The following is a 14,665-nucleotide window of genomic DNA, read 5'->3' as shown; positions in this document are numbered from 1 at the left end:
CAGAAGAAAGGGACAAGGCAAAGCTTTTCTAGAAATCCTCAGCAGACATCCACTTACGTCTCCTTGACCAGAATTGTGTCATGAAGCCCACCCTGGAAATGACGGAAGCTGGAAAGTTATTTAGCTGCCCCTCCAGCCCCGAAAGTGGAATTTTGCAATAACAAAAAGGAAGAAAATGGAGGTAGGGTGAACCATGAGCGCTATCTGCTCCGATTAGCCTCGAGCCTGAGATGATTAGAATCACACACCTTCTCCCTGTGTGTTTCTCTAATCTGTCATCTTAAAGCCAACCTCGCAGGGGCAGGAGCTCTCCGTCCCTGGCACAAGTGTGGGGGTGGGGTGGGGTGGGGCTGGTGGGTGGGTTTGCTGTTGGTGGCGCCCATCACAGGCTGGCCTCCATTCTTCTCAACCTCTATGATGTCACACTGGAACTTCTTTCCTCCCACCCTGGGCTGCGGCTTCCGAGGCTGCTGTGGCCATGGGGCTCCTGGAGCCTAGTGGCTCTGATCTCCCCTGGGGGCGCAGGAGGTCCAGCCATGCCGCTCTTGAAGGACGCCGTGCCCCTCATGAAGGAGCCCCATCCGCCGCCTCAGGCCCCTCTTCCGTGGATCCTCCCGAGCCTGTTTGCCGCGTTCAATGTAGTGCTGCTGGTGGTTTTCAGTGGCCTCTTCTTCGCATTCCCGTGAGTCTCCCTCTTCCACGAGCTGCAGGTTTCCTACAGAGACAGGAAAACAGAGAATGATAGTACAGAGGCAGGGGAAGTGCAGAAGAGGGGCGAGAGGATGGAGGATAGCCCAGGCCGAGGGAACCGAATGTGCAAAGGCACAGGTACACAGTGCTTGGTGCCTCTGGGAGCCGTAGACGGCTGGCAACACTGGGTGACATTCGGCGGAGTCGCTGAGGATCTATCACCAGTCTGGATATTTAGAGCAGGCTTCAAGGTGTGTGGGTTCTGACCAAGTGGACAGGGTCGGCAGGGGTCGGGGGGAGCTTCAGGCCACTCTGGATCAGGGCTGAGCCCTGTTCTGGTCTCAGTTGCAGATGGCTGGCCCAGAACGGGGAGTGGGCCTTTCCCCTCGTCACAGGCCTCCTCTGTGTCCTCACCATCTTCAGTCTGGTTTCCCTCAATTTCTCAGACCCCGGCATCTTGCATCAAGGTGAGGCGCTGGCCGCTGGGAGAAGGAGGCAGCCCCTCCTGAAGGGCTCCTTCCATCTCCCCTCCTTGGGCCATAGGACCGTTTCACAGCACATCCTCATTTGCCCCAGCCCTGCCTCTGTCGCTTCATTGTTTAAGCTACGCAGACGTGGAAAAACAGATTTCTGGAGGTTTTCCAGTTGCTTCATGTGGGAGGGCCCGGGGAAGAGAAGCCAACTCTTTGAAACCACTCGGTTCTCCCTTCGTCCTTCCCACGGCACAAACTCTTTAAAGCATCAGTCACAGTTGTAAATGACTGAGTCCTCACAGAACATTCTGGCTGGAAACTTCCCTTCCCTTTGAATGCCCGTCTCTCTGTGCTTGGGCGGCTTGTTCGGTGGAGACTAGGGATACCCTCGCCCACCTCTTCCCCACACTTCCTGGGGCCATGACATGGGGCCGGCCTCCCTACCCCCCGGAGCAGCAGACTGACGGAAGGGCCTCCTGCTGCTGCCCAATCCTCTTCCCACGCCAGGCTCCAACGAACAGGGCCCCATGGTGGTGCATGTGGTGTGGGTGAACCACAGGGCCTTCCGCCTGCAGTGGTGCCAAAAGTGCTGCTTCCACCGGCCGCCCCGGACCTACCACTGTCCCTGGTGCAACATCTGTGTAGAAGTGAGTGCCTCTCTTGACTTGCCCACCCGCCCCCACCCCTCCCCGCTCACACGGGGGCCAGTGGCAAGCGTGAAACCACGTCCGGCACCACTAAAGGCCAAGAGTGGCAGTAACTCCCAACCACCTTTGGTCACTCATGCAGGTCCCTACCTCTGCACCTGCACCCGCACCTGTCCAGGGGGTTGAAACTTGCCTGCGCAGGCGCAGACACGCCCAGAGGCATCCACACCTATGCTGGGCCTGGTCAGGCCAGGGGGAGAAAGACACCCCTGTCTTACCCCAGGCCTGCTGACTCTAGCTGCCCAAGGCCGTCACGCCGGCTGTAGGCCCGGCTGGGAAAGCCTCGCCTGTCCTCCTCTCGTGTCCGGGCCGGAGGCTCTTCCGGGCTCGGAGTGCTTGTCTGCCTCATGCGCACAGCCTGCAAAGGCGTACAGAGGTGCCGTCTTATCCGGGCCTCACAACCCTGGGAGGCGGGCTGAGCAAAGGTATTACTATCCTCAGTCAATGGATAAGGAAACAAGCCCAGAGATATTCTATGCCCAGCCCACAGTTACACCAGGATGTGTCCCCAGAAGACCGGGCAGGCCTTGTCTCTGAAGGCCTCTTGACATGTGACCTTGTGAGCCACAGAGACCTAACAGAGCTCTAACAGAAATGCTAGCATTAGGGACTTTGTGCCTGCGTTTCTTCCTAGGGATGAGACCCAGTTTGAGGGGCCAAGGGCAGGTGGCCTTTGGGAATGGGGGAAGGGGGGTGGGTAAAGCCTCAGATTTGGGGGCGATGGAGGCTGGTCCAGAGGTCGGGTCCTCGAGGCCTGCTCCCCTCCCTCTTACCCAGGACTTTGACCACCATTGCAAATGGGTCAATAACTGCATTGGTCACCGCAACTTCCGCTTCTTCATGCTGCTGGTCCTGTCCTTATGTCTCTACTCGGGTGCCATGCTGGTGACCTGCCTGATCTTCCTGGTGCGCACGACCCACCTGCCCTTCTCCATGGACAAAGCCATCGCGTATCCTTCCGGGGACCCATGTAGAGAGTAGTGGGGAGCGCGGGGGTGGCAAGGGGGCGGGATCACGAGGACAGAGCTAATGGCGGGGCGGGGAGAACCCCCGGGGACTAGGCAGGGGTGGGTAGGGCCAGGGATATGGGCAGGGCTAGGAGGGACTGCGAAGACTTGAGAATCTAGCAGCGTCATGGTGGGGAGTGCTAAAGGTGGCGCGGGGCCTGGACAGCGGAGTGGGGTGAGGTGTACGCGGGGACCGAGCTCGAGCTCGGGGAGCGGGAGGACAGGGCTGGTTGGGGGCGGGGCTGTTGGGGCGGAGTCGGGGCGAGGGGCGGGGCCAGGGAGGAGGGTCCGGCGGCGCTGTTCCTTAGCCGACGCGCAGCATTCTGGTGGCTGTACCCGCCGCCGGCTTCCTGGTGCCACTCTTCCTGCTGCTGCTGGTCCAGGCCATGTCGGTGAGCGCGGCCGAGCGCTCCTACGAGGGGAAGGTACGCGAGGCCGAGCGGGGCGCCGGGGTACCGGGCTGTGGGTGGTCACCTTGCGCCTCCGGAACCTCTGCGCTTTCCGCTCTCTCCACCGCCCTGGCCCCTGACGCCTGACCTCCCTCGAAGGTGCCTCATTAGCCCTTCTAGACCTAGATGCATCTCCAGTCTCACCCGCTCGGTGGTCACTCTCCCTCCCGCGTGCACTGCATCGAGGGCCTACTGTGTGCTAGGCCTCGTGTGCTTTATCTTGAACGATGGGTGTAGACGTGAGTAAGGCTACATCCTGCGATTCTGTCGATAAGGAACCTGAAATCAGAGTAACACCCGCCAGACGCCTGTGAACGCCACGAGAAAGGGCCTGCCCTACGTTGAGTAACAGACTCACAGAGGGACTCAAGTTCAGAGTAGGACGCGCCGCTCAGTGGTTTTAAACGGGCAGAAAAGGCGGGGGTCGGGGGTCGGGGGGGGGGGGGGGGGGAACTAGAGCAGGTGAGGGGCGCAACCTGCAGAAAGGCAAGGAAGCTCGCAAGTCTGTGGAATGTGGATAGGATGGTGAGGATACAGTGCTAATTGGAGCAGAAGGTGGCGTGCGAGATCAAGTGGACGGCTTGGGATTGACCAGGATTAAAAGGCCCAGAAAGTCGGGTGGAGAATTGAATCTTGGTTCAGGGGAAGCCTGGGAGCCGTGAGAGGATTTCGATTTTCTTTTTTTCCATACGGTAAAATTCACCCCGTTTCAGTGCAATTCTATGAGTTTTGACAAACATACAGTCCGGTCCTGTAACCACCACGGCAATCAAGATTTATAACAGTTCCATCACCCCCCAGAAACTCCCTCATGGTCTTTTGTAGTCAGTTTCTCTCCCTGCCCTCAGCCCCTGGTCTGTTTTCTACCCCTATAGTTTTTCCTTTTCCAGAGACTGGTATAAATGGAATCACAGCCTTTTGAGCGGGCTTCTTGCACTCAGCATTTGCGATCCATCCCGTTGCTGCCAGGATCAGTAGTTTCTTACTTTTTATCGTGTGCATTATTGAGTCATATGGACATACTACCGTTTGTTTATCGGTTCCTGGACTGAAGGATATTTGGGTTGTTTGCAGTTTGGGGTGATTATAAATAAAGCCACTATAAACACTGGTGTATAGGCATGTGAACGTCTTCATTACTTTGTGGGTAAATACTTAGGAGGGAGGAGTGGTATTGCTGGGTTATATAGTTACTATGTGTAGTTTTTTAAGAGACTGCCAAATTGTCTTCCAGAATGGCTGCATTCCCATTGTGCATTCCCACAGGCGATATGTGAGAATTCTAGTTGCTTAGCATCCTCACTCACATTTGGTATTGTCAGGTTTTTGTTGTTGTTGTTGTTTGTTTATTAGTTTTAGCCAGTTTAATAAATGTGAAATGGTATCTCATTGTGATTTTAATCGGCATTTTCCTAATGACTAGTGATGTTGAGCATCTTTTCACGTTCTTACTTGCCATCTGTATATCTTGGATTAAATGTCTGTTCCAGTCTTTTGCCCATTAAAAGAATTGGGTTTTTTGAAATTATTGAGTTCTATGAGTTTTTTATATACTCTGGGTTCAGATAGGTGTTTTGCAAGTATTTTCTCCCAGTCTGTGGCTTGTCATCTCAATTTTTAAACAGTGTCTTCCAAAGATCAGAAGTTTTACATTTTGATGAAGTGCATTGTTGGTTTTTTTCTTTTATAGACCGTGCTTTTGGTGTTGTAATTAAGAAAGCTTTGCCTAACTCAAGGTCACAAAGATTATCTTTTTTTAAGATTTTTATTTATTTATTTATTTGACAGAGAGAGACATAGCGAGAGAGGGAACACAAGCAGGGGGAGTGGGAGAGGGAGAAGCAGGCTTCCCGCCGAGCAGGGAGTCCGATGTGGGGCTCGATCCCAGGACCCTGACTTCATGACCCGAGCCAAAGGTAGCTGCTCAACGACTGAGCCACCCAGGCGCCCTCACAAAGATTTTCTTATATTTTCTTCTGGAAGTTTTATAGTTTTAGATTTTATATTTAGGCCTATGATTCATTTTGGGTTAAATTTTGTATATGATGCAAGGTATGGGTCAAGATTTATTACATTTGCATAAGGGTTGTTCCAGCATCATTTGTTGAAAATACTATCCTTCTTCCATTGAGTTACCTTTGCGCATTTGTCAAAAATCAGTTGACTGTCTCGATTAGTAGGTTTGTATTATGTCTTGAAATCACACAGTGTGAGTTCTCCAGATTTGTTCTTCTTTCAGAATCAGCTTCATTTCCACACACACACACACAAAAAGATTTCTGAGATTTTTCTTTGGATTACATTGAACCTATAAGCCAATAAGGAAAACTGACATCTTAACAATATTGAGTTTTTGAACCCATGAGCCCCTTCCCATTTATTTACTTCTTTGATTTCTTTCGTCAGTGTTTTGTAGTTTTCAATATATAGATCTTGTGTACATTGTGTTAGATCTTTTCTAAGTATTTTGTGTGCTATTATAAATGTGTTTTTAAACTTCATTTCTATTTGTTTATTATTTTAAGAAAATACAGTGGATTTTTGTTTATTGGTCTTGAATCTTGCAATTTTGCTGGACTCACTTGTCCTAATAGCTTTTTTTGTTGATTCTACATGGAAAATCATGTCATCTAAATAAGGACAGTTTTATTTCTTCCTTTCCAACTTCGATGGCTTTCTTTTTTTCTTCTTACTCCACTGTCTTAGATCTCCAGTACAGCGTTGAGTAGGAGTGATTAAAGTGAACATCCTTGGCATCGGATTCCTTTAGCAGGACAGTGACTTGACTAAATGTTGGTTTTGTTTTGTTTTTTTCTTAAGTAGGCTCCACACCCAATGTGGTACTTGAACTCATGACCCTGAGACTCTGAGATCAAGAGTCACATACTCTACCGACTGAGGCAGCCAGGCACCCCAACTAAAGGTTGTTTTAGGAAGGCTGTAGTTGGCCACATTGATGAAGGAGGGCTGGAGACAATGAGACAGCTGAAAGGACAGAGGAACCCTGTCTGCCCACCACCTCCCATCCCTACAGTCAGCACTCAATCACTCCAACCCACCCCTGTGTGGCTCCCAGCCCACCCGTGACTCCTCTGCTCTTACCCATTAGCCCTTACTCATCACCTCCTGTGGTCTGCATGCCTTCTCTCTCCAGCTTCAGTCCATCATTTCAGCCTCTCCGGGGTAGCATTCTCCCTTCCCACTCCCATGGTTCTTTTGGCTCCCAGTCAAGCCATCGGCCCGTCCTTGCTCCACTGCTCCATGGGGCTCTCCCAGTCTGCGATCTCCAGTCTTAAGAAATCTGTATATGGTCTGCGCTCTGTGATGAATGTGGTTCATTCATTCAGGGCTCTCTCCCGTTACCTCCAGAACCCATTTCAGGCATTCATTCCCTTCCTACCTCCATCCCCAAACCACATCTCCTGGGGCCCCTTGCTTGGCGCTTGATAGCAAGGGCTCTGGAGCCAGTCTACATAAATTCAAACCACAGCTTCCTATTGGCAGGGAGATCTTGGGTCTGTTACTTAGCCACCTGGTGCTTCAGTTTCCCCATCTGTAAAAGGAAGCAGCTTGGGTTGATATGTGTACAACACATACAACAGTGCCTGGTACAAGCCAATGCCCTATAGGGTGTTGCTGTTGTTACCATTCCTTCCCATCATCATTCCCACATATTCACGTCTCTCTGATCTTGGAAACAAAGCAAACAGTCCTTAACATCACAGGCCTCCCCTCCGGCTGTTGCACTCTCCCCTCCAGCAGAGGCATGTTTCTTGGACGAGTTGACGGCTCACTGGCATCGTTCTTCACCTTCCCCAGCCCGTGCGGCCCAGCCTCTGCTCACTGTCACACTACTGTCGTGCTCACCACGTGGCCAGCGACAGTCCTAAGACTCATCTTTCCAGGCTGCACACAGCAGCGTGGTGCCGCATGCACCTGCCGTGGCCCTCCCCCAGCCTCTCAGGGCCCCGCTCTCTGCTTTCCAGGGCCACTGCTGCTTTACCTGCCCCCTGGAGTCTTGGCACCCGCTGCCTGCTCTGCTCCCTTATCCCCTCTCTGCGCTGCCCTGACCACTCGCCAGCTGCCTGAAAGCTTGGGCTGGCTTTGTTGGTGGCGGTGTGTCCTCAATCCCCAGTGCAGTGCCTAGGACATTGTCGAGTCCCCAGAATATTTATGAGCAAATGAGTGAAAAGAATTGATCCTGCTTTGGGAGAGAAGGAGGGAGGGAGGGAGAGAGAGAGAGAGAGAGGGAAGCTTGATGCCCTGACCCCCGGGGGAAGAAGGGTGGAGAACCAAGGCAGCAGGGAGCTGGGCAGGAGATGGAGTGAGAACATGCCCACTTTGGTTACCGTCCTGTGGAGTGTGAGAGTGTTCGAGGCACAGGTTTGGAGCAGGAGAACTGGGTCTGGAGCCAGGGAGAGAAGAGAGTCAGAGAACTTCCGAGCTGTTGGATTCCGTTCACATCTGAGAGGCTCTCCAGTGGGGAGAGGAAGGTGCTGCCTTTTATTAGCGAGTTCTAATGAGCTCATTAGGCAGTTATCTATCACTCCTTTAAGCATTGGACAGTCAACGTGTTTGCACACTTCGTATACATCTAATAAATCAAAATTTATTTCTCTAAATTTAAAATTCTAACTGTAAATGTAATCCAACTCTTCTAACCATTTACTAACCATTTAGTTAAAATTGCAAATAGAATACCAGTTTCCCCTAAATGCTTTAAACATATTAAAGTAGGCAAGAATTCAAAGTATCGTGATGGTTAGTGTTGCTTTTTGGCAACAGTGGGACATTGTGGAGGTGTCTCGACTTTTCCTCCCATAGGTGTCAGCTGTCCCGCATGGAGTTCTGGCTCCTTTTGGTGAATAGTGTCGAAGGTCAACATCTTCATGACAGGGACATGGGACATAGAGAGCTGGTGGTGGGAAGAGGTGGCCCTGGGCCACTTTTGGTCATGACAGACATTTTGTAGCCAAGGCTCTTGAAGTCAGGGTGAGAATCAGCTTGTGCTGGGGAGGAGGAGGAGGAGGAGGAGGAGGGCGAGGCTGATGTGTAGAGGGAGGGGAGGGGGAGAAGTTGGTTAAGACTGTCCAGGGGAGGACTTGACCTTCACTGCACGGGTGTTCAGGAACTTCAGTCCAGACTTCCAGGGCCAGGTTATTTTGTTAGGGAAATCTGATTGCGCCCCAGGCAACTACCCTTCTAGATAGTGAAATTCAGTGGAGACACAAGTTTGGAAAAAATGAGAGGTGGGAAAGTAGGGAAGTTGGGGGAGGGGCGTGGAACTGTCTTTGGAGCAGTTTAACAATAAAAGGAAGATCTGAAAGTATATCTGGAAGGAGGTGGCAGGAGGATGTGGTATGGCCAAAGGAAACAGAAAAGGGGAGGGTACTACAGAAAGGGTACAGGTGATGGGGAGGAGCCCCGAGAAGACAAGAGAAGTGGGTGCAGTACCAGGGGTTGCCTAGAGAGAGCTACTCGGAGGTAGGTGGGGTGGGGGAGGCCTTGGCTCCCTCTCCCGGCTTCTCTGCCCCTGGAGTCTTGCTGCCGCCCTGAGCTGAGCTGACGTTCAGGGAGGGCCATCGGGGGGTGGCCTGCCCAGTCCTGCTGGATCTGAGTTCCTCTTCCGGCCCTTGCCTCCCTCCAGTGCCCATACCTGCAGGGATACAACCCGTTCGACCACGGCTGTGCCAACAACTGGTATTTAACAATTTGTGCACCGCTGGGACCCAAGTGAGTTGGCAGACCAGGGGTCCGAGTGGTGACCCCTGGGGCTGAGGGGCGGGATAAAGCTGGGTCATCGCCCCTGGCCCCTTAGCCTAGCTCCCAGGCCCTTATACTCCCTGTTCTTCTTCCTTTGGGGTTTTCCACAGGGCATTGTGAGAGCCTCCGGAACCCCCCCCTTCCTTGCCTTTGTGGGTTCTTGCCCCAAGGAATGGGGTGGAGGGACACTACAGCCTGGATGAGACTGATCTGAGCTCTCTGCAGGGCCAAGCCTTGGGCTGTGTGCCCCCCAAGCTGAGGGGTACCAGGCCAGGAGGGCCACGACCCCTCCCATCTGGCTTGTTGCTCCCCAGGTACATGGCCGAAGCTGTCTGGCTACAGAGAATGGTGGGGTCTGACTGGGTGCCCATGCAGAACCTTCACTTCCCAATGTGCCCCTCGGTGCTCAGTCCCCCAGCCGTCCCAGGGCCTGGGCTTGGCCCCCAACCCCAACCTCTGAGTCTCTACAAACCAGGGAATGGTCCCCCAGGGAGTGGTGAGGCTGCAGCCCTCCAGGAGGTGAGGAGTATGCGTGTGTGTGTGTGTGTGTGTGTGTGTGTGTTGGGAGAGGGTGTCTGTGGATTTCACAGGTGTTGGGGGGAACCCTCTCACCCCATGTTGGGCTGGCCCTGAAGCTGGAGCACTCAGAACTTGAGGGAGGGGGATCATAGACCTGAGCAGTGCAGGAAATAAAGTCACAGGCCTCCAGAATACACCAGGGGACGCTGGAGACAGGAAAGGAAAAGACCGCCCCACTCACTTGCTGGTCGGCCTTGGGCCAGTCACTTACCCTTTCTGGGCGTCAGTTTTCTCAGCTATTAGTAAGGACTGAGACTAGTCCAGGGGTTCGTAATTCTGAGGGGGGATTCCTTTACTTAAAGACAGCTTTTTTACTCTGAAGCCCAACATAGGAAACACATGGAAGTGGCCCATTAGGAATGGAGTGGGGGTGGGTAATCACAGCCTCCCCTCCCCCAGGGCCCCTGCAGTGACATTCTGTGGTGCCAGGCCACTCCCTTTGCTCTGCTGGGGGGGCGGGGGGAGGGGCGGGGATGGCGGCTTGGACAGTTTCTTGCTCCCCAGCTGGTGGGTCGTGAGCTGTGGGGCAGGGGCTCGGGGAGAGCCCCCATCCCTCCACTCTGTGTTTAGCTCCACGCAGGCTCAGTGCTGCCCCTGCTGCGGGACTGCCCCAGACGAGGCGCTGTCTGCCGCTCGCCCCTTCACACCCAGCGATGCCAGGAGCCCCTGCACCTGAACCTCATCTCCTGAGCCCCGCGTGGAGGCCTGTCTGTGCTCTGCCCTTGCCCACTCCCCTGGTGGGAGTGTTGAGACCCCCACCAAAGCCCATTAAATACCCGTTGCCTGCCTCCTACAACGGCCCTCCTGCCCTGTCTGTCCTGCGGGCCAGGGAGCTTGGGGGTGAGGGGGCCCTGAGGCGCTGGGACAAAGACTATGGGAGGGAGGAGCCAGGGTCCCATACTGGCTGGTTCTGCGACCTTGGGCAAGACACTCAACACTTCTCTCATCCTTAAAATGGAGCAACCGTAAGGACCACAACGATGAAAGAGAAAACCCCGCGGTCCCAGTGATGTCAGCCCCGGCGAAGTCCCGGCCTCTGCCCTGCCGCACCCCTGTCTGACTGCAGGGGGCGCCCGCCACCTGGGAATTCGCCCGGCCGGCCGGTCCAGCGTCGCTACACTGAAGCCTCCTCCCCCCGCCCCCTCCGCGGGGGTTGGGCGGCCCTCAGGCCGGGAGTGGGCCCTCCCGCTGCATTATCCCGGGGGGCGGGGGGGTGTCTCCATCACAGTACAATTCTGCAGTCTTTCTTGCCAGCGGGCGTTACCCTGGTCACTCTCTCCTGTTGGGGAATCACATGCTGGTTCTGGTCCTGTCGCTGGCATGGGTCCCAGGCCCTGTGAGTCTGCAAGCCCCTGGGGGTTGGAAGGGGGTGGGGGTGGGGTGGGAGACGAAGCCACCTCAAACTGCGGTTTCTCTCTGGAGACCAGTGTGTGACTTTGGGAATAGAAATGATGGCACCTTCCTGGAAGGCTGTCAAAGGATAAAATGAGGTGGCTTATGCCAAACATCAGGTACACGGTAGGCACACAATGAATGCGGCCGGTATCGTTATGGTTGTTTTCTCCACCCAACAGCTAACAGACCACCCAGCGTTCCTCCAAGGACCACCTTCTCAGGATTACCCGGGTCCCCAGACCCCAGATTCAGAATCTCAGGGAGGGGGGAGGGCAGGAATCTCAATCTGAATTTTTGTCAAGTGCCCCATGTGATCCTGCCCCCCTGAAGTATCAGAACTACCTTAAGAGGTGAGGATGGGCACCGACCCCACTGCTTCCGGCCGCCCTTGTATCCAGGTGAAATCAGGGTGTGGTGAAGGTAAGAGGAAGGGATGTCCCCAGAGGATCAGATGAACACCTCAGAGTCCTATGGAGGTGTGTGCCTGTGTGTGCATGCTCATACTTGGGGTGGGGGGGAGCAGGAGCCCATCCTTTGGGGGTGTCAGCCCAGCCTGGAGAGGTCATAACTCCAGTTCTCCATATGCTGAGTCCCTCTCGATGCTGCGCTTCCTTCTTGCTCCCACCCAGAATGTCTTTGCTCAACCTCAGGGACTCCAGCACTTTCCTTGTCCCCTTTGCTCTGGTTTTGGGGTCTCTCCATTCCAAGCCCCCTCTGCGTTCAAGCCTTTTCTCAGCTCTCATCCATGCTTAACTCAGGTTCTTGGGCTCTGGGAGGGGTGCAGGGTACTCACTGGCATGCAAAAAGGTAGCCTGGTTTTGGCTTTGTTGTAAATGCCTCCCGTGGCCATGTTTAAAACTCTTAGGGCCCCCATGTACAAGGAAAGCTGAAGCAGATTTGTCTGTCTGGGAAGCCTGCAGTCCGTGGTTGCATGGTGAGGGGGAGAGGGCATAAGGCCTTTTGAGCCCCCAACCCCAGGTGTGTATGTTGCGCACAAATCTGTTTGTCGTCTCTCTGGGTGGTTTCAGAGGGCACAGCTCAGGCCAGGCTGCCTAGCAGTGAGGAGACGCACAGCCCTGCTCCCAGATGGGAGTCCCCAGGTTGGTCTGAGCCTGAGCCAGAGAGGAAGAGAAACCAGGAACCTTGGCCAAGGCATGGATGGGGAGATAGTCAGGGAGCTGGCTGAGTACCCAGGTGTGCCTGCCTGGAGCCCCAGCTCCATGGGGGGCCAAGAAGGCCAGGCCCCAGGGTCCGGGGAGGCCTGGTCCTGCTTTGCCTTGCTGCCTGTCTCTCTGCTGCCCTGCCCGGTCCAGGGCCCCGTGTCTGGTCATTAGGATGGCACCTACTGGGTCCCTGCCTCCAGCTCTACAGGGGACCCACCCACTGTCTGGCAGGGCCTTCCAAGTTTTAAGCCAAGTGTGTGGGTCATCTCCCAGAAAGCCTGGGACTTGGTTTCCCCAATGGGCAAGGACATAACTTTTCTCAGGTTCTCAAAGGTGGCCATAACCCTTCCTGCCCTGGGACATAGATTCTGGGTCTCTCTCATCCCTCCCAACCTGAGATATATAGGATTTCTTTAGGAAAGCCCCTTGGATCAGGCTTTTCTGCTCCTCAAGGGGAAGTGGATCTAGTTTGCCCCTTCCTTTGACTCCCCGCACACCTGTCCCCTAAGCCTTGGACCTGTCCTCAGAGAGTCTTTCCTTCCAGGCTGGAGGACCTGCACCCACCTTCCCTCTCTGCCCCCTCCCCACTTCTGCTGAACCTGCCCTTGATTCTCAGACGCACCCCTTGGAGCCCTTGCCCCCCTGATAAGAGCAGGGGTATTATCTGGGCCCAATTATGGGGCCAGCTCTCCACACACCCAAGAAGCCTTGACATCCCTCCCTTCCCTGGACAGGAGCCAAGGAGTGACCTCCCGCCCGTGAGGTGCCTGGTACCCATGTGTCTGGGACCCCTCTGAGATGTCCCCAGTCCACACTTGGAACCTGATGGAAGGGTTTGGACCTGGGATGGGGAGCCCAGAAACAGCCATCCCTTCATCATCTCCAAACCTTTCCTCTGTGGGCCTTCTAGGAGGTGAGGGTGTGTGGGGTGGAAAGAGCACTGGCCTGGTGTCCCTCAGCTCTGCTACCAACTAGTACGCTATGGGAGTGAGTCTCTTCCCTCTGCCTGGCGTCCCGTGGCTTGTCTGTAAACAGGATGATCGTCATGGCTACGTCACAGGTGCCACCACCTGTCACAGGATCCTAACTCTTTAGAGCTGCAAGGGACTCAAGGGTCACCTTATCCAGCTGCCCCTCCACCCCCAATTTCACAGATGGGGACTAGAGAAGGAAGGGATTGCCTAAGATGACATGGTGTCCAAGCCAGGCGGCGTTCTCTGTTTGCTGGGCTGCCTCTCCCATTCCTGCTCCCAGGGACCATTCCAGAGGAGCAAGGACTTGGGCAGCCACCACAGGGCCCCGCTTTCCAGCCCCCAAGCCTCAGAGCCAGGCAGTGCATTTCAGCACAGGGCCTGGGGAGCCGATAAGAAGGCCCAGCTTAACTCTGTCTCCAGCACTGCGCTGGGAGTGATAATGATGCCCTGCCCAGCCCTGCCCATCCCACCCCACCCAAGAGGGCCCTGCTAGTGGTTGAGGGTGGAGTAGGGACAGACGGGGCAGAGGAGGTTGCCACAGTGTGGGATCGGGGCCCAGAATCCCACCACGTCACGGAGCCCAGGCCCCTCGCTGGCTGACCCTCATGGGCACGTGGGCACAGTGCCTGGCACCCAGGTGATGCTCCCCCGGTGCCCACATCCTGCTCTTCAGTTCCTGTGCCTGAAGCGTGCACGGCTGAAGGTTTGCAGGGCCCCGTAATGGGTGACAAAACCTTCACCGAGCACCGCCCGCCGCCTGGCCTGTGTGGGGGTTCACATGCGCGTCTCTGATCCCCACAACCTCTCTGCAGTCGTCACGCTCGTTCTAGAGACGAGGGAACCAGCACTGAGCCGACAGGCCACTTCCTCAGGGTGACACCTCTTCTAAGCGGCCCAGCCAAAGCCCTGTCTGCCTTTCCCATTGCACTGGGCGTCTCTAGGCAGTTCTCTTTTACTGCAGTTTGTTGCAGGAGTGCCCCTTATCTGCGGGGGTCTGCTCCGAGCCCCCCGGTGGAGGCCTGAGGCCGCGGTCAGTACCGAACCCCGCACATATCCGGGTGAAGTTTGATGCATAAATGCGGCACAGTAGGAGATTAACAACAACTACAAATAAACTGGACCGATTCCAGCAGCCTGCTAGAGTCAGAGGCACGGGAGTGTGGTCTCTCGGTCAGCCTTCTTGTGGCCGTGTGGGCTGTAAAGCGCCTGCGTGGGGAGGTGAGGTGACGGGATGACGTCACGCCGTGACCGTGACGTCCGTGAGGCTCCCGGGGGCCTCCTGGCGATACCTCAGAAGGAGGCGCATCTGATTCCAAACAGCACCTGGCTGCGGGTGACTGGAACCCGGGATAAGGGGACACTGCTGCCAGGCCGCCCGGGTCCCCTGCTGGAGAACGGGACGCGTCCCTGCACCTCATGGCGCTTTCCCTGGGACGCGTCCCGCGGCGCGTGCCGAGAGCTGGGG

General features: G+C 55.2%; 1 protein-coding gene across 1 annotated transcript; it reads left to right on the top strand.

The window, feature by feature from the left end:
- The first annotated feature begins 437 nt into the window (after nt 1–437).
- ZDHHC19 (zinc finger DHHC-type palmitoyltransferase 19) lies at nt 438–14,276 on the top strand. Its single transcript, XM_032406256.1, has 8 exons — nt 438–682; nt 1,036–1,157; nt 1,671–1,810; nt 2,648–2,820; nt 3,197–3,302; nt 8,974–9,059; nt 9,404–9,608; nt 14,172–14,276. The coding sequence occupies exons 1-8, from the start codon at nt 537–539 to the stop codon at nt 14,274–14,276; spliced, it is 1,083 nt and encodes a 360-aa protein (XP_032262147.1). The 5' UTR covers nt 438–536.
- Nucleotides 14,277–14,665: the final 389 nt, after the last annotated feature.

This window comes from Phoca vitulina, unplaced genomic scaffold, assembly GCF_004348235.1.
Source record: "Phoca vitulina isolate PV1807 unplaced genomic scaffold, GSC_HSeal_1.0 scaffold8, whole genome shotgun sequence".
Taxonomy (NCBI): Eukaryota; Metazoa; Chordata; class Mammalia; order Carnivora; family Phocidae; genus Phoca; species Phoca vitulina.
The sequence above is the reverse complement of the archived record's forward strand: the minus strand, read 5'-3'. Positions and strand labels throughout refer to the sequence as shown.